This window comes from Nycticebus coucang, chromosome 8, assembly GCF_027406575.1.
Source record: "Nycticebus coucang isolate mNycCou1 chromosome 8, mNycCou1.pri, whole genome shotgun sequence".
Lineage (NCBI taxonomy): Eukaryota > Metazoa > Chordata > Mammalia > Primates > Lorisidae > Nycticebus > Nycticebus coucang.
The window spans coordinates 67196838-67215628 of NC_069787.1; the positions used below are offsets into that span (position 1 = coordinate 67196838).

At 37.0% G+C, this 18791-nt stretch overlaps 1 protein-coding gene across 2 annotated transcripts in view; it reads left to right on the top strand.

The window, feature by feature from the left end:
* Positions 1-18791, top strand: part of UBE2E2 (ubiquitin conjugating enzyme E2 E2) — a 423851-nt gene that overhangs the window by 359700 nt on the left and 45360 nt on the right. For both annotated transcript variants that reach the window (XM_053599310.1, XM_053599311.1), the window contains exon 5: positions 13080-13227. In XM_053599310.1, the coding sequence (XP_053455285.1) occupies positions 13080-13227 (148 nt within the window). The remainder of the gene's footprint in view (positions 1-13079; positions 13228-18791) is intronic.

Consider the following 18791-nt stretch of genomic DNA (forward strand, 5'->3'; position numbering starts at 1 on the left):
TTGTAGTAGAATCCCTAGTGTTTTCCAGATATACAATCATATCATCTACGAAGAGTGAAAGTTTGATCTCTTCTGACCCTATGTGGATACCCTTGATCGCCTTTTCTTCCTTAATTGCAATGGCTAAAACTTCCATTACAATGTTAAAGAACAATGGAGACAATGGGCAACCTTGCCTGGTTCCTGATCTAAGTGGAAATGATTTCAATTTAACTCCATTCAATACAGTATTGGCTGTGGGTTTGCTGTAGATGGCCTCTATTAGTTTAAGAAATGTCCCTTCTATACCAGTTTTCTTAAGTGTTCTGATCATGAAGGGATGCTGAATATTATCAAAAGCTTTTTCTGCATCAATTGAAAGAATCATATGGTCCTTATTTTTTAGTTTGTTTATGTGCTGAATTACATTTATAGATTTACATATGTTGAATCAGCCCTGAGACCCTGGGATAAATCCCACTTCGTCGTGGTGTATAATTTTTTTGATGTGTTGTTGGATTCTGTGTGTTAGGATCTTATTGAGTATTTTTGCATCAATATTCATTAGTGATATTAGTCTATAATTTTCTTTTCTTGTTGGGTCTTTCCCTGGTTTGAGGATCAAGTGATGTTTGCTTTGTAGAGTGTGTTGGGTAATATTCCTTCTTTTTCTATATTTTGGAAGCGGTTTAGTAATATATGTACTAGTTCTTCTTTAAAGGTTTGGTAGAATTCTAACATAAAGCCGTCTGATTCTGAGCTTTTCTTTTTAGGAAGATTTTGTATAGTTGATGCTATTTCAGAACTTGATATAGGCCTGTTCAACATTTCCACTTCATTCTGGCTAAGTCTTGGTAGGTGACGTACTTCCAGGTATTGGTCAATTTCTTTCAGATTTTCAGATTTCTGAGAGTAGAGTTTCTTGTGGTATTCGTTAAAGAGTTTTTGAATTTCTGAGGGGTCTGTTGTTATTTCATCCTTACCATTTCTGATTGATGAAATTAGAGATTTTACTCTTTTTTTTCCTGGTTAGGTTGGCCAAATGTTTATCTATTTTATTGATCTTTTCAAAAAACCAACTTTTGGATTTATTGATCTGTTGTATAATTCTTTTGTTTTCAATTTCATTTAATTCTGCTCTGATTTGGGTTATTTCTTTTCTTCTGCTGGGTTTGGGGTTGGAGTGTTCTTCCTTCTCCAGTTGCTTGAGATGTCCCATTAAGTTATTAACTTCCTCTCTTTCCGTTTTCTTGGGGGGGTTGCAGTGCTATAAATTTCCCTCTTAGGATTGCCTTTGCAGTATCCCAGAGGTTCTGGTAATTCGTGTCTTGATTGTTGTTTTGTTCCAAAAATTTGGTGATTTCCTTCCTAATCTCATCTATAACCCATCTATCCTTCAGCAAAAGGTTGTTTAGCTTCCATGTTTTTGTATGGGTATGCAGGTTCCTGTTGTTACTGAGTTCAACTTTTATTCCATGATGGTCTGAGAAGATGCAAGGAATAATTTCTATTTTTTTTAATTTGCTGAGGTTAGATTTGTGGCCTAGGATGTGGTCGATTTTGGAGTTTGTTCCGTGGGCTGATGAGAAGAATGTGTATTCAGTTTTGTAGGGATGAAATGTTCTGTAGATGTCTGTTAAGTCCAGATGTTGAATGGTTAAGTTTAAATCTAAAATTTCTTTGCTTAGCTTCTTTTTGGAGGCTCTATCCAGCACTGCTAAAGGGGTGTTAAAATGTGTACTATGGAACTGGAGGAAATCAAGTTGCTCATGTCTGTTAGAGTTTCTCTTATAAATTGAGGTGCATTCTGGTTGGGTGCACAAATATTAATAATTGAGATCTCATCATATTGAGTATTACCTTTAACAAATATAAAGTATCCATCCTTATCCTTCCTTATTTCAGTTGGTTTAAAGCCTATTGCGTCTGCGAATAGGATTGCAATGCCTGCTTTTTTCTGCCTTCCATTTGCCTGGAGTATAGATGACCATCCCTTTACCTTGAGTCTATATTTGTCTTTTAATGTAAGATGTGATTCTTGTATGCAGCATATATCTGGCTTGAGTTTTTGTATCATGTGCCATGCTTCTGGAAATTTTATGAATCCTATTTTTTAATATGAAGAATTTATAAAATATTCTTTATCTCAATGCTACAATTAATGTTTAAGACTCTCATAATCTCGTTTCTTTATAAGCAGTACATAAGGGCGGCGCCTGTGGCTCAGTGAGTAGGGTGCCGGCCCCATATGCCGAGGGTGGTGGTTTCAAACCCAGCCCCGGCCAAACTGCAACAACAAAAAAATAGCCGGGCATTGTGGCAGGTGCCTGTAGTCCCAGCTGCTCCGGAGGCTGAGGCAAGAGAATCACATAAGCCCAAGAGCTGGAGGTTGCTGTGAGCTGTGTCCTGCCACGGCACTCTACGGAGGGCAGTAAAGTGAGACTCTGCCTCTACAAAAAAAAAAAAAAAAAAAAGCAGTACATAAAACTGGAGTTTCTGAAATTAAGTGAAACTGCATTATCACTGGGAACTAAGTCTGCAAGACAAATTGTTGAAGAAGAGTTACATTTTTACCTCCTCAGTTACCATTAAGAGACAAAAGAAAGCTTAATAACTCTGTGGCAACAGGATCTTATACCAACTTTATCTGTAAAAAAAAATATCTTGTTCCTCCGCCAAGCTTTGTATAAAGTAAGAAAATCTACATTAAAGCAATCAATAGTATTTGAGAAAATACTATTCCTATAATATCAAGCTAAAGATGCTGCTCTTAAAACTTTTTAATAATTAAAATGAAGGCTCTACACCTGTAGCTCAAGGGCTAAGGCACCAGCCACATACACCAGAGCTGGCGGGTTCAAATCCAGCCCGGGCCCGCCAAACAACGCCAACAACTATAACCAAAAAATAGCCGGGTGTTGTGGCGGGCACCTATAGTCCCAGCTACTTGAGAGGCTGAGGCAAGAGAATTGCTTAAGCCCAAGAGTTTGAGGTTGCTGTGAGCAGTGACGCCACCATGCTCTACCCAGGGTGACAGCTTGAGACTCTGTCTCAAAAAGAAAAAAATAACAATACAGTAGGACCTCTGTAAGTTGACCACTCAAGGGACTGTAACAAACGGTAAACATAAGGAACTGGTTTACTGTACTGATACATGCATGGGGGAGTGTCTAGTCTGTGAAAATTAGGTCAACTTAGGGAGGTGGCAAACGTAGGAAGGTGCTCAACTATTGAGGTTCTGCTGTAATTAAGAATTTGAATGAAATGTCATTTTTAATTGTGATTATATGTGGCCTCCTTTCAAATGCAAGTATTCTTTAGGTTTCCAGTTAATTGAACAAATACATGTTAACATCCTGCTCTTTTCTAGAGGGGATAAAATTCAGTGTCAGCTGTAATCCCTGTCCTTAAGGTTCTTATATAAATTTATTCCCTTTGTAAATAAACATTTTTACTAGCCTGTCTACAAAAATTTATTTCTAGAATCCTTATTTAGCTATACGTTCAACTGTCAGATTTATAAAATAAAGTCAGCACTCTTTAATAAAAAGCCACATATGGTGTAGTTATTTGCTTTTAAAAGGTAGTGTTTATTGTCATACCATAGCAGCCAATTTTATACAATACAAAGATGAATTTTGAAAATTACAGGGAAAGGAAAACAGCAGCCTAGAGTGATTAAGATACTACTTCACTTGTCTTAGGGGGATAAGAGACTTAAGCAGCAGGAGTAGAACGTTAGAAAATGGGAGGTTCCTCCCCCCACACACATTATTCTGAAGTATTGTTCTCCTCCCTCCACAAATGCACCCATGACCACCTTTTTATTGTTTCCCAGTCTTAAGGAAAATTAACAGATTTTTTTTTTTTTTAAGGGCAGTTAGTCATAGAATATGGAAAGGGAAAAGATAAACCCAAAAGAACAGGCTTCAGAAGTGAATGAAGCACGATATCCTAGAAGATGGAAATAAAGACTAGAGAAATAATGTCAGAAATCAAGTGGTCGCAGACATTAGATTGTGAACAGGTGGGGAAAGTGAAAGGGACAGAAGAGGAAGAAAGAGATTGCTGAGGATGAAAGAAAAGCGGGCATGAAAATTTAAGTTTACTTCTGTACTGTTGTAGGCTTTATGAAAAACCAAATGGTCATTTCTAGCTAGTTATGACAATTACTTTATATTGTGTGTATGTAAATCAAGTTACTAATCTCAAGATAAATAACTGCCATTTCATATATCTGCAATCATAAATTTAATATTTCTTTCTTGAAAGATAAAAGAATCTTTTATATTATTTCTATTTTCCATTTAGCAAGTCTATAAATATGCTTCATCTTATAGAATTGCCTTAAGTAGTCTGAGACCTATAAAAAATGTAAATAAATAAATGAAAAGGAGGGCATTTTCCTTCTGTTTATGTCACTATCTTTAATTTACTGGCAAATATCACATAATCATTTATTACATACTTTACATGGAATCCCTTAGTGTCTCAGCTGTTTTGCTTCCTAATTGTTATGTTTGAGCCCTTTTGCAGTTCTAAAGTAGAAATAAATCATCTTGTCTAAGAGATACAGGTTCTTTGGACATCTGTTAAATTATCTTCTCTATACAGTACTAATTAATGAATAAGTGTTGTTGGATCACCATGGCCCCATATAATAATAAAGTTCAGTATTCAAGTACAACTTACTGTTCTGGTATCTGATTTGGGGGAGGGGGGCATAGATGCCACTGGAGGGAAGATTAAACTCAGGAAGCTGTGGTTCTATTTTGATGGCCCCACCATCTCACCCTCCCTAGTAATTGAGCACCTTACTTAATGTTGTGCTCAATGAATTAAAGCAGCAAGAATGTTTAAGTGATTCTTTGTGTGCCTGTTTAAGTCTAGAACCAGTCATCTTGTTACCTCAATTATTTGAGATTTAGCAGTTTTTAATTCCATATGATTATGTTACTGAAAAATTTGTCTCAAGCCACAAAAACTCATTTGTAGAAGCTTATGTAGCCAGCTGCTTTTTTAAATTCCTTAATTGTTTTAAATTACTATTTTGGTTTTTATGCGTGATTTTTAAAAGGCTTATTAAAATCCAAAGCTTCAGAAGGTGAATTTGTCCTCCTAGGAATGTCAACTCCTAGACCTTTGTTAAATTTCTATGCCCCCTCCCACTACCCTGACTTTTTTTTTCCTTTAACAGATTAAGGAAGGAAACCTATTTGCTAGCCAAACAAGCATTGAATGCGCTGGTTTCAGGCTACTATGTCTTTACTATTTTGAATTCTGTTCAAAATAAAGTAATTGAGACGTCATCTATTATGTAAAAGACTTCATAAAGATTTGAATCTAAATCAACTCTTCTTTTCCTAAGGGATGATTTCATTGCCTTATATTTTGGCATACATGGCACAATCGGATCTTAAACTTGTTATCACAGTGGCCCATGAAGAAGCAATGCAAAACACTCCACGCTCCAAAGCACATGAGACTCCTTCATAAACAGTGTACACTGAGGATAAACTCACACTCAAGGACTACAGTCCACACTGGGATGCAATCTACCAAGAATCAACTGGTATGCCATTCCTGAAACGTGACACAGTAGAGCAAGTTGAGACAAGATAATTGTTTAAAGAGAAAAAGATGGAATATAAAATACATGAAAAAAATTGCTAATTTAAAAAACTACACTAATTTGGAAAAGAGCCAAATTGACATTTATTCACTGTAGATATGTTCCCAAAGCATTCTATATAAATCGAATTTTTTTTAATTAGAAAAGCACTCTAATCCCTTATCAAGTCATTCCAAGCATCCTGCTTTGCCAGAGTTGACAGTAATCTACTGCTGTGCTATTGTGGGAAAAGGCCATCACTGGGATTGAATAAGGGATTTGTTACTCATTGTAGGGAATATCTTGTATGTTTTTCTACATCTGTACATTAAAGGAACTGAGAGGCTTTTTCAGTTTAAAAATCTGTGGTATGAAAGTCCTTTATTTTTAATCATTTAAATTGCACCTGAATGCTTAAAATAGCTGTATCATGTAGCATACTCTAGCACATAATACTCACATCTGGGTAGGTGTCATCTTATGCTTGATGGTTTTTAGGTGATGCTTTATCACTGCTAGTTATTCAAAGGCCGAATACTGGGTGGCCATGAAGTTTGTGTGCAATTTAAAATTACACACAAACTTTGTGGCTACCCCCGTATATTTCTCTTGTTTTTTGAACTGGGGGAGAAAGTAGGAGGATATTTTGTTTTGCTGATATCTGTTACTTAGATATACATATTCTCTAGGATTTGTTATTCTCACTTTTAATGAGTTTTTCCAGGTTTATTATTACTAATAAAAATTAAACTTATGCAGTGGCAGATGTCCATAATCCTAGCACTTGGGAGGTCAGGGGAAGAGGATCACTTGAAGACAGGAGTTCAAGACCAGCCTGGAGAATATAGTGAGACCCTGTCTCTACCAAAAGTAACAAAAAGCAAAGTTAGCTAGGCATGATGGCATGCATCTAGAGGCTGACCCAAAAGTGTCCCTTGAGCCCCTACGTTTCAGTTGCTGCGAGCTATGATGATGCCACTGCACTCTACCCTGGACAACAGAGCAAGACCCTATCTCAAAAATAATCATTATCATCATCGTCTTAGGGTATGTTAGTTACTGGTGCAGTGCTCTTCAATTGAAATGTCAAGGAGAGAAGTGGCACTGGTATTATTTAAATGTGTACTAACAATCTGTTCAAATAAACTACAGTTTCACAGTAAGCCTAAGCCAAAGACCCATTCAAATGATATTAACCGTATTATTTTGGACCTTTGTTACATGATTCACTGATATAAGGCATAGGACTCAAATATTTTCTTGTATGTTCTCCACAGATAAATATTTTTAAGGAGAATCTTCTCACTGATTTCTCAGTAAAATAAGAGCATCATTTATCTCCTGGTCAAATTCTTTTTGAAAAAATGGATGCAGTGTGTGAAACAGATTATCATTGAATAATTATTTTAAATTATTGTTTTGAACAGCACTGTCAGAATTAGTTTTCCATCTTGGAGGTGTTTATTACTTTAAGACATTTTTCCTAAAATGGCTTACATTTTAAGGCCAGGTACAGTGGCTCACATCTATAATCATAGCACTCTGGGAGGCCGAGGTGGGTGGACTGCTTGAGCTCACAAATTCAAGACCATTCTAAGTAGAGTGAGACCCTTTCTCCACTAAAAATGGAAAAAATTAGCCAGGCGTTGTGGTGGGTGCCTGTAGTCCCAGCTACTCGGGAGACTGAGGCAGAAGATCACTTGAGCCCAAGAGTTTGAGGTTGCTGTGAGCTCTGATGCAGTGGCACTCTAGCCTGGGGCAACAGAATGAGACCGTCTCAAAAAAAGTACCCTTGTGATTACGTTTGGCCCACGCAGATAATCCAGCATAATCACTCCATCTCAAGATCCTTTACTTCATCAGAAATCTCTTTTATAAAGTGAGGTAACATTCACAGGTTCCAGGGATTAGGATATGGACGTCTTTCAGGGTGGGTGGCATTATTCTGTCTGCTACACACATAACACCCATACATGCCGGTGTAGGCATTTGTGTATCACACATAAATTAAAACCTTTTTCTTCTCTGCTGATCTGGGATTAGCTACTCTAAATAAATTTTCTGTGTCCTTATACCCAAATCGTATTTTTTAAATTTCCTGTATATGGAATGTGTTCTAAACATTGCTCTCTTCTCTGCCTTTGAAAATAGTATTGTCAGTATCATTTTACCTCTCCTTGAGGAGTGATGGCTGTCATTATAACCATCAGTTATTGACCTGTGCTTTACATTCAGCTATCAGTGGAAATGGAGATGTAAGTTGGTTCAGTATGTGAAACTCAGTGGGTATTAACCGTGGCAGTGGAACTGGAATTTGCTTTATGTTCTTTTTTATCATGTGTTTCTTTGTCAGGAATATGAAGGATGTACAACTTCCCAACCCCCTAAACAAGATAAAGTGATGGGCTTTCTGGAAAACTGAGTCAGAAAGAAGGAGAGCAGTCTTCTTTGGGGTGAGGGGTGGGAGTAATCTTTCTCAGCCTCTAAAAATCTCCTTCTGGCAGTTACAAATCCGTTGTTCGTCAGTATTCAAGACATCATTTCCTCTCTCTGAATCACTAATATCTAAGGACTGCAGCCAATTCCTTATCACTTTGCATGTATTCTCTCTCATTTCCCCTAGGTTTGTTGATAGGGCTTGGAAGAGAATGCTGGCTGTTCCAAGAGCTTTTATTAGCAAGGTTTTTGTCATGATTGTGGAACACATTTGCTGATAATGGCTAGGACACTCATTTTTTAGGTTTTCTTTAGCATTTAAATGGGAAATCCTAATGATAAAAATGTTTATGTTAGAGTGTCTGGCATATATTGAGTGCTTACTAAAGATTTATTATTTTTTATTATTGGCTTAGCTTGTATGAAATGTCTTCTGAAATAGTACCTTAATCTATAGGAAAAGCTAATAAACTAACATGGGGCAGAAAGATGTTAAAAATATCTTGTGCTTCCTCAGCATATTCTTGTTTTTCAGCCTTTACTCTTAAGTTGTGGTTCTAAAAGTCTTTTTACCTAAAGAACAATAAAATGTTACAGCCCTTCAGAGAGATACTTGTCTGTCTGAGCACTAAGACCCTGTGGTGTGTTAGCATTTGTTCAGTAAACAGTGGGCTCTTTGTATGTGTCAGGCACCACATTGGACATCAGTTAAAAGAAAATATTTTCATGACTAATTCACAGTGTGGTGGTGAGGTCTTTTGGCAAGAGTGGTATTAGACTAGAAATATGATGGGGGAATCCCGAAGAGGTTATAGGTTACATTACAATAACTAAATGCTTACACATCCTAAATCTCTGGGATCATGATTTCTTTATAGCTACCAAAGATGGTAGTTGTGGGAGTCCATAGCATTAAAACCTTTAGCGACTGTCAGTCTGCCTGTTTAATTCAGTCTGCCTGGTTTAATGCATGAATACCTGAAAGAGTCAGAGTAGACAGACATCACCAAAGATCCTTTTTATAAGCATCATAAAACATTTTAAGTGTAAAACTCTGTCCAGAAAATGCACAGGATTCTTGCATACTTTATTATTTTTCAACCAGCTTTACTTCGGTTTTAACAAAATGCCTTCATTTAAAATGTTGTTGAGTTAATAGTTAAAAATCTTTAATGAGGGCGGCACCTGTGGCTCAGTCGGTAGGGTGCCGGCCCCATATACCGAGGGTGGTGGGTTCAAATCTGGCCCTGGCTGAACTGCAACCAAAAAATAGCTGGGCGTCGTGGCGGGCGCCTGTAGTCCCAGCTACTCGGGAGGCTGAGGCAAGAGAATCGCTTAAGTCCAGGAGTTGGAGGTTGCTGTGAGCTGTGTGATGCCACGGCACTCTACCGAGGGCCATAAAGTGAGACTCTGTCTCTACAAAAAAAAAAAAAATCTTTAATGAGAAAATAGGCAAAAGGCATGACAGACCATATCCATATAGCACATAAGCACATGAAAAAGTGGTCAACATTGTTAGTATATAGGGGAATACAAACTAAGCCACACTGAGGTATCATACCCTATCAGAATGCTCAAATAAAACACAGTAATAATACCAAATGCTGACAAGGATGCAGAGAAACTAGATCACATTGCTAGTGGCAACATAAGCCAATGGCAATGTGATCATTCTGGGAAAGAGTATGGCAATTTCTACAAAATTAAAGATGAGTTTGCCATATGACCCAGCAATTACACTCTTGGACACTTTATCCCAAAGATACAAAAACTTATGTTCACACAAAAACACACACAAACATTCTTAACAGCTTTATTATAATAGCTAAAATCTAGAAACAAGCTTATGATATTTGATTTTTAGTAAGAAATACATATTATTTGGTCTTAGTCCCCACTCCTGGCACAGAACTAGTTAAATCCTTGGAATTTCAGAAGAGTGTTTTGCATGCTAATGAAGTAACTGACAGCTCCAGTCTCTTGGACAGCTTCCTGATAAAGGTGGGTTGCCAGAAGAACCCAACATACTATTAAAGGAACTTCATTCCCCCCACCTCCCTTTACCTCCCTTTGACCTTCTGGAAGGGGAGAGTGGCTGAAGGTTGAATTTATCACCAGTGACCAATGATTTAATTAATCATCCCTACAAAATGAAGAGTCCATAAAAACCCTAAAGGACAGGGTTCAGAGAGGTTCTGGGTTGCTAAACTCACAAGGCTGGCTTGCCCCAGGAGGGTATGGAAGCTTCACACTCCTTCCTCTGTACCTTGCCCTGTGCATTTGGCTGTTCATCTGCATCCTTTGTAACATCTTTTATAATAAACCAATAAACACAAGTAAAGTACTTTCATGGGTTCTGTGAGCTGCTGTAACAAATGAGCTAAGCCCAAGAAGGGAGCTGTGGGGAGACTCCATTTTATAGCCAAGGGGCTACAGAAGTTCTAGAGGCACAGTCTTGGGGTTGGTACCTGCAGTGGGCAGTCTTTTAGCCTGTGGGAGCTAACTCCAGATGGATAGTCTTAGAATTAACACAGCTGTTGTCAGAAAATTGGTTGTTGGAGGAAACTTCCCCCCTACATTGGTTATAGAAGTGTTGTATGTTGAGTGTGAGACTAGGAAAAACATTCTGTGTTTTTCTGTCTCATAAAAACACAGATATTCTTCAATGGGAAAATGGTTAAACAAGCTGGTACCTCTGTACTATAGAATACTATCCAGCAATAAAAAGGAACAAATTATTGACACATGCAACAACCTGAGTGGATCTCAAGGGAATTATGTAAAATGAAAAGAACCAATTTCAAAAGTTTACATACTGTATGATTCCATTTATCTAGCATTTTTGAAATGACAAAATTAAAGAGATGACGAACAGAGTTGTTGTTGCCAGGAATTACAGAAGTAAAAGAGGAAAGAAACGTGGCTGTTAAAAAGTAGCGCAAAGAATGTTTGTGATGGAACTGTTCTGTATCTCAACTGTGGCAGTGAACACACAAATACACACCTATGATAAAATTACATTGAACTAAGTAGACATATATATGCCTGAGTGTACATAAAACTGGTAAAATCTAGGAAAGATCAATGAACTGTATTAATGTCAATTTCCTGTGACGTACTATAGTTTTGCAGGGTGTTACCAAGGCAGGAAATTGAGTGAAGGATATATGTAAACCTCTCTATATTATTTCTGTAACTGTGAATCTACAGTTATCCCCAAATTAAAATTAGGGTATTTTTTAAAGGCATCAATACTGAGAGTAGTTGATCATAGGCTTATAGATCAGCAAAACTGTGCTCAAATTTTGGTTTCCACTTACTATATGTAGGACCTGGAACTATTTCTGTAACCTTTCTGCTCCTCAGTTTCATCCTTTTCAAAGTGGGTGCAATAATACTACTTCCTTCATTGAGTGGTTTTGAGGATTAACTAGCTCAGAGTTGCTGGTAGGTTTTTTAAATATTGTTATTATTCAAAGTTACAGGTTTGCACCATGATGCCTGGCTAATTTTTCTATTTTTAGTAGAGACAAGGTCTCTTGTTCAGATTAGTCTTGAACTCCTGAGCTCAAGCTTCAGCCTCCCAGAGTGCTAGGATTACAGGCATGAGCTACCATGCCCAGCCATGATGTATCCATCCATTATAATGAAGGAAAGGTCATTTCCAATCCCTTGCTATATATAGGCCTAGAATTTCATCTTCTTTCTCCATGAGGACTCAAAACCCAAACCTCTATTTTATTAAAATTGACTGCCATTCTTTAGTTTTATTAAATTGACTGCCATTCTTTAGTTCCCTCCCTCTTCTCCAAAACCCACCTGTGGTACATACACTGTCAGCTGGGATGCTTACTGTAACTTTAATTTTCAGTTATGGTCCAGGGAGATTCCCCTTTCAGGTTCAGCTATGCGTTTAAAGAATGTGAGTTGCATTTTCTTCTAGGTATTAGAGATGTATGTGTGGAGGGAAGGATGGCAAGGTTATTTGGTCAGAGATGATGCTAGAAGGGTAGCTCTCCCTAGAAGTATTAATCTATCCTGAGAATGGTGCCATGGTGTTCAACAACTGTACAAGACTCTGGATCTGCCCTTTCTGAGACTTAACATATAAATTACATAAATCTCTTGCTGTCAGCATAATCTCTTGCTGTCTCCTGGTGAAGTGGCAACACCTACATAGCATTCATCTGCTATGAATGTTTTTCTTGCTTCAGATCCATTTTGAACTTAGGAAACTAGAAGACTGGTCTGAGAACACCAAGATTTTTGTATATTTCAACTTACACATTTGAGAATGCTTACTAAGTATTAATAAATAGCATTAAAATCTTACTGTTGCTTATATAAGTCTTCTGTTAAATAGAATTTCAGCAGTTACAAAACTGATATGGACTTAATTTGAAGTTTTAAAAAATGTTATCAAATTTCAAAATTATGTAAGGAACATACACTAGCAATCTAGCTATCAAAGGGAAAAGGTAGGCTGCATTTATAGCACATGTAAGAAGTCTAATTTAAGGAAAAGTTTATAAATTAAAACTATACTATAATAATGCAACTAATATAAAATATAACTAATATAGTTGTATATAAACTAGACATTATTTACAAATAGGTCTTAGTTCATGTTTTAAACCATGCCATGGAGTAATATTTATCTTTTTATTATTTCCATTTAGTATTTCTGTGCTTTTTGATGTTTGAATCTTATAAATATCCTTAAAGCTACTAAAATTCAACAAAAATTTTCTTTGTAACTAATTTTAGAGCTCAGAGTCAGTTTTCCCCTCATGGACATTCCTGTAATTGTCTCAAAAGTAAATTGAGTCCCTAAAACATGAAATAGGAGCATTCTTCATCAGGAGCAGAATGTTAATGATTTTGGTATTGGTGTTTAGCTCTCTGTGCCCAAAATGACAAATTCTGAAATGTCTATTTTTGTTTATTGTTTATTCTCATATACTCAAGGAAAAATCCAGTTTACGTTAGCCATTGGCCTGGACTATTTTACCTGATGAAAGATGTGTCTCTAACAGTGTACATTTCCTTCTAGGTTACCTTCCGAACAAGAATCTATCACTGTAATATTAACAGCCAAGGCGTGATCTGTCTGGACATCCTAAAGGACAACTGGAGTCCGGCCCTAACCATTTCTAAGGTTCTCCTCTCCATCTGCTCCCTTCTTACAGATTGCAACCCTGGTAAGAGGCTTAAACCTAGTGTTGAGTTGGAACTTTTCCAGACTTAAATTCTGACCTTTCTGACTTGTTTACTTCTACTACTGATTTAAAATTTTCATAGTATGTAACTGTTTTCTTTTCAAATTGAGTTTTCTCATTAATCTTTTTATTACCTATTATTTGCCAGAAAAGAAGCATGGTGTGATAAATACTAATGAAAAATCAATTTTAGATGGGAAAGTGCACTTAAAGATTGTATTAATTCTCTTGCCAAATAATAATAAAAATTCAAATTGAATAGCTTAATCTTTAATTAGATATCTCCTGGAAAATGTTAATTTGAGAAATGTGAGCTACTAAAATCTGATAACAACCAGACAGCACCATATAAACATGACCTTTTTGGCATCCTAATAACTACACATCCTGACAAGCTATTAGAACAAAAAAGCTGGATGGTCCTGAACTAGAAAATACCTCCAAAAGTAAATAAGGAAATACAACTTCTCAGAAAAAGTAAAGGGCATATGGGTCTTTGTGGCTTGCTGACATACTTAACACTAAAAGTGCCTGTGTGCTCCTAGATTTGTGATTATGTATCTTTGACCAGTTTCTTTTACTAAAAGGCAAACCAACTGCCAATGCTTTAGGTATTTGGGTTTATTTTGGAAAACACAAAAATCTGAAGGTAGCTATGGGTTTTCATTGATGTTTTCGCTGGGGATAGTCTTCTTTTAAATCTAATATTTAATAATTTTAATATTGTGTGAGATTCCATTTTTCATACCCAGGGATAAACTCTGTTCACTAGATAAGTGAAATTAGGGAGAAGTAACAAGTATAAACTGGAGTCACTTTGGCTCCTGGCTGGTCTATAAAACATGAAGAAACTGTACTCTTTTCTACTTTTGTATGTTTTCTATTTTTCGGTCATAAAAACTTTTTAAATGAAAAAATGTAAAAACAATTTAGTAAAATTATAATGTATTTAAAGTAGCAAACTAATGTTTTTAAGGCATAAAAGTTTTATAAGATCATTATGAAGTATTTTCAAAATTAATCTATACTTCACCCCAGATAATAAAGTCCAATAATGTTACACTAATTGAAAGTTGATTTTGTTCTTTTAATTCTGTTGTCCCTGTCTCGATCCCATTTATCTGCAACTGTGTATTACCTCATTTGGAGGTAATGTGTTCACAAGAAGGCTTTTTTGTTTGTGGTGATTTGAAGCCTGGCCAGCCTTGCCTTCCAGTCAGCTAAAATGCAACCGGATAGCGCTGAGTAATACTGTATGTCAGAGTCTGTTTTCGGTTCAAATACCCCTGCTTAAAGGAATAGATTCATCCTACTTTTTCAATCTCAGTAGACTTTTCCCCCTTAGATTTAAGTTAAATTTCAGCCTGAACTATCTTCAGATTGTCACAAATATAAGTTTGATAGAATATAAATAAGATTTTTCCTATACTAAATCTGTAGAGCGATTTTAAAACCTGAAATACTGTCAGCTCAAAAGTAGTCCTTGCATAATAACATGGATTTAACCAACTTTAGAAATGCTTTCTCACTCTTGTCCCTATGATTTTTTAAATCTTTTTCATACTCTTCTTATAATTTACATTTGTCACTTTCAAGAATTTTTAGTACATTCTGGCTCGGCGCCCATACAGTGGTTACGGTGCCAGCCACATACACCAAGAGTGGCAGGTTCGAACCTGGGCTGGACAGCTAAACAACAATAGCAACTGCAACCAAAAATAGCCAGGCGTTGTAGCAGGTGCCTGTAGTCCCAGCTACTTGAGAGGCTGAGGCAAGAGAGTCACTTAAGCTCAAGAGTTTGAGGTTGCTGTGACCTGTGATGCCATGGTGCTCTACCGAGGGTGACATAATGAGACTGTCTCAAAGGAAAAAGAAAAAGCAAGAATTTTTTTTTTTTTGTAGAGACAGAGTCTCACTATGGCCCTCGGTAGAGTGCCGTGGCCTCACACAGCTCACAGCAACCTCCAACTCCTGGGCTTAAGCGATTCTCTTGCCTCAACCTCCCGAGTAGCTGGGACTACAGGCGCCCGCCACAACGCCCGGCTAAAAAGCAAGAATTTTTAATATATTCAAAAAGAAATGTTATATGTTTTTAGGGTGGGGTTACACATTCTTACCAGTATGATATTTGTAGATAGCAGGTGTGAATTTAAAAACTAACTTCTGTGAGTTTCAAATGAGCTGGTGTGTGTGAAAGGCCTCCCTTTGTAAACATTGTGTTGTCAATGTTATTTCCCAGAGTTATTTGGTATACCAAATGGTCACACTGTAGATAACTAGAAAGTACCACTCAGTTGAATTTGATAGAAGATAATATTAAATAATATCTAAACCACCTCAGCATTGACACTCTTGGATTTTATAATCTAAAAAAGCCTAATTTTTAATTGGTAGTGTCTATTCTCTTTTTAGAAGAATTATCACTTAGGTGTCAAATGACCATATAATATCAGCCAGTTGATGGATGCTCTAGCAATAATCATTCTGTTTCTAACACAGTGGTCTAGGTAGATCTAACCACTGGTCTTATTAGGCCTCCACTCCATACTGGTGTTTGTTGAGCCTGCTAGAGCTCTCTGATTTGTCATAATACCTGTCTGCAGAATGTGGCTGTGACATGTAATCCGGAACAGAGGAGCAGCAGAGAGGAGTATCTCTAACGGCCAGCGCTAGCCTCCCAGATTCTGAGGTTGGGCCTACTTGGTGAATGTGATTTAATTCATGAATTGTCAGAGTTGAGAATACAATTAAAGAATTAAATTTCCATATTTCATGAAATTCTCTTATTTGTAAATACTCTTGTCAAGTACTTATTCAGTTTATATGAAATTTAAGTTCTGTTTCATTTGGTTTCATGTTTTGGAGTTTTTGTTATTTTGCTGGCTTTTTAAAAAACATTTTTTTAATATTCTTTATATGAAATCGGTTTAAGTATTTTTAAAATGTGCTTATGTTATGGTCTTCAGACCTACAAGTAATTAGTATTTCACCTCATACAAAATCAATTATCCTGAAAGTACAAATAATGTTGAGATAAAACAAAATCAACATTTTTTTCTGTACCCAGTACTTTTCTTTATTTGTAGAGTAATGTCTAGAAATATTTCTAACCTTTTCTCCCTTCTTTTTCTGAAGTGTATAAATGTGTATATCATCCAACATTATTTTACTAATCTCAGTTCTATTTTTCTGCTCTACTGCTGTTACTTTCTAACATGTTACAAGCTTATTTCATTATAAACACAATTCTAATACTGTATTATTTTTTTAAAAATACCTCCAAAAATATAAAACTCCTATGAGACCATCAGAAATTTGGAAATGAAGCATTTGATACTGAGAAATTTTTGCCAGAAATATTTATGCATGAGAATAGAATTGTGATTGTGAATTTTTTACATGTTGTTACATTTTAGAGATAAATACTGAATTATAATATTTGCAGATAAAATTTTTTGATACATGGAATTCACTCCAAAATAATCCAGAAAGGCTCAGTGCACATGGTACATTACAGCGCCAGCCACATACACCAAGGCTGGCAGGTTCAAACCCAGCCCAGGCCAGCTAAAATAACCATAACATCTGCAACAAGAAATAGCCGGGCATTGTGGCAGGGGCCTGCAGTCCCAGTTACTTGGGAGGCTGAGGCAAGAGAATTGCTTACACCCGAGAATTTGAGGTTGCTGTGAGCTGTGATGCCATGGCACTATCCTGAGGGCAACATAATGAGACTCTGTCTCACAAAAAAAAAAAAAAAGTGCAAAAAGTTGGGGGTGGGTCAAGGTATAATCTACTGTTGTGTCTGAGTGATAAGTACATGGGGGGAGTTCATTATGCTATTCTATTTTGGAATATGTTTGAAATTTTTCATCATAACTTTTTAATTGCTAAAGATTAAACATACAAGCAGTATATGGTACATCCTTACTGAACATCAATAGGTGCTTGGAAATTATGACTTTAAACAGGATGCCATAGTATATTAACTCTTGTTTATATCATAGCCCATGGTAAAATTAAAGTCTGTTTCCAAAAACCTACTGACTACTTTGAGGACTTAATGTAATCTGTAAAAAGTGTATGATCTGGCTCTCTTTGCTCAGGGAGGGATTCCTTTGGGCTCTGACCCTGGCTTGTGTATTTCATTCCTCTATCGTCTGCCTTGTGGTACAGCCTAGACCAGCAGGAGCCTGCATTCATAAGCAACTATGAAGTCTTTTGTCTGCCAATCTTCAAACAGGCAGAACTATATGGATCAGGTCAAATTAAAATGGCTCTAAGCATACCCACAAACATTAACACTCAAGATAGATGAGCTGCTCCTTCTCCCTGTATCATCTTCAAATAAAGTAGTTACCCGTCTTAGATTTATGCAAATCTTTATAAGAACAACAAATATAGCTAAGAACAGCAGCTCATTAACCTTCAGCCTTATAGGGTGATTAAGCAAAGAGTGAGCTCAGCTGCAGCTTCATTGGTAAGAGCTTTATTCCCAAATGGGATGAGCAAAAGAAAAGAATTTGCTCCCAGTGGGCGGCGCCTGTGGCTCAGTCGGTAAGGCGCCAGCCCCATGTACTGAGGGTGGCAGGTTCAAACCCGGCCCCAGCCAAACTGCAACCAAAAAATGGCCGGGCGTTGTGGCGGGCGCCTGTAGTCCCAGCTACTTGGGAGGCTGAGGCAAGAGAATCGCTTGGGCCCAGGAGTTGGAGGTTGCTGTGAGCTGTGTGAGGCCACGGCACACTACTGAGGGCCATAAAGTGAGACTCTGTCTCTACAAAAAAAAAAAAAAAAATTTGTTCCCAGTGGCTTTTTAATCATGATTTATAAAAGGTTGGGAGAATGGCTCCTTCCTCATTCTCCAACATCACAGTTTTTTGTTTTAGATCACTTAAGGCCTGTTTTTAAACAACTAATACAATCTTTATCCACAAGTTGTCTCTGATACCTTAGCTTTGATTGTTACTAATTGGTTGTCTTTGGCCTGGTTATGATTAGATAGTAAATTGTGTTAATAAATGTGAAAAATTATAATTGATAGTGATAGCTGGTGGATAGGGACCATATAGTAGGGTTAGTTTTTTCAAATTTATACCAAATTTGTGAGTTGTTTGATGAAACATACATATAACTCTTCAATAAGATTCTAGTGCTTACATGATAACATGAACTTTGCTTCCACACATCCCATTCTGCTACACTGGTAACTGGGGGTGGCAGTTTCTTTAACCGTAATTCAGGTAAACCTATAAAAATGATAAGCTGGCTCGGCACCCATAGCACAGTGGTTAAGGCACCAGCCACATGCATCGAGGCTGCTGGGTTCGAGCCTGGCCCGGGCCAGCTAACCAACAATTAACAACTCCAACAAAAAAGTAGCCGGGCATTATGGCGGGTGCCTATAGTCTCTGCTACTTGGGAGAGAGAGAATGGCTTAAGCCTAAGAGTTGGAGGTTGCTGTGAGCCGTGACATCATGGCACTCTACCGAGGGCAACATAGTGAGACTCTTGTCTTAAAAAAAAAAAAAAAAAAAAGATAAGCCTTA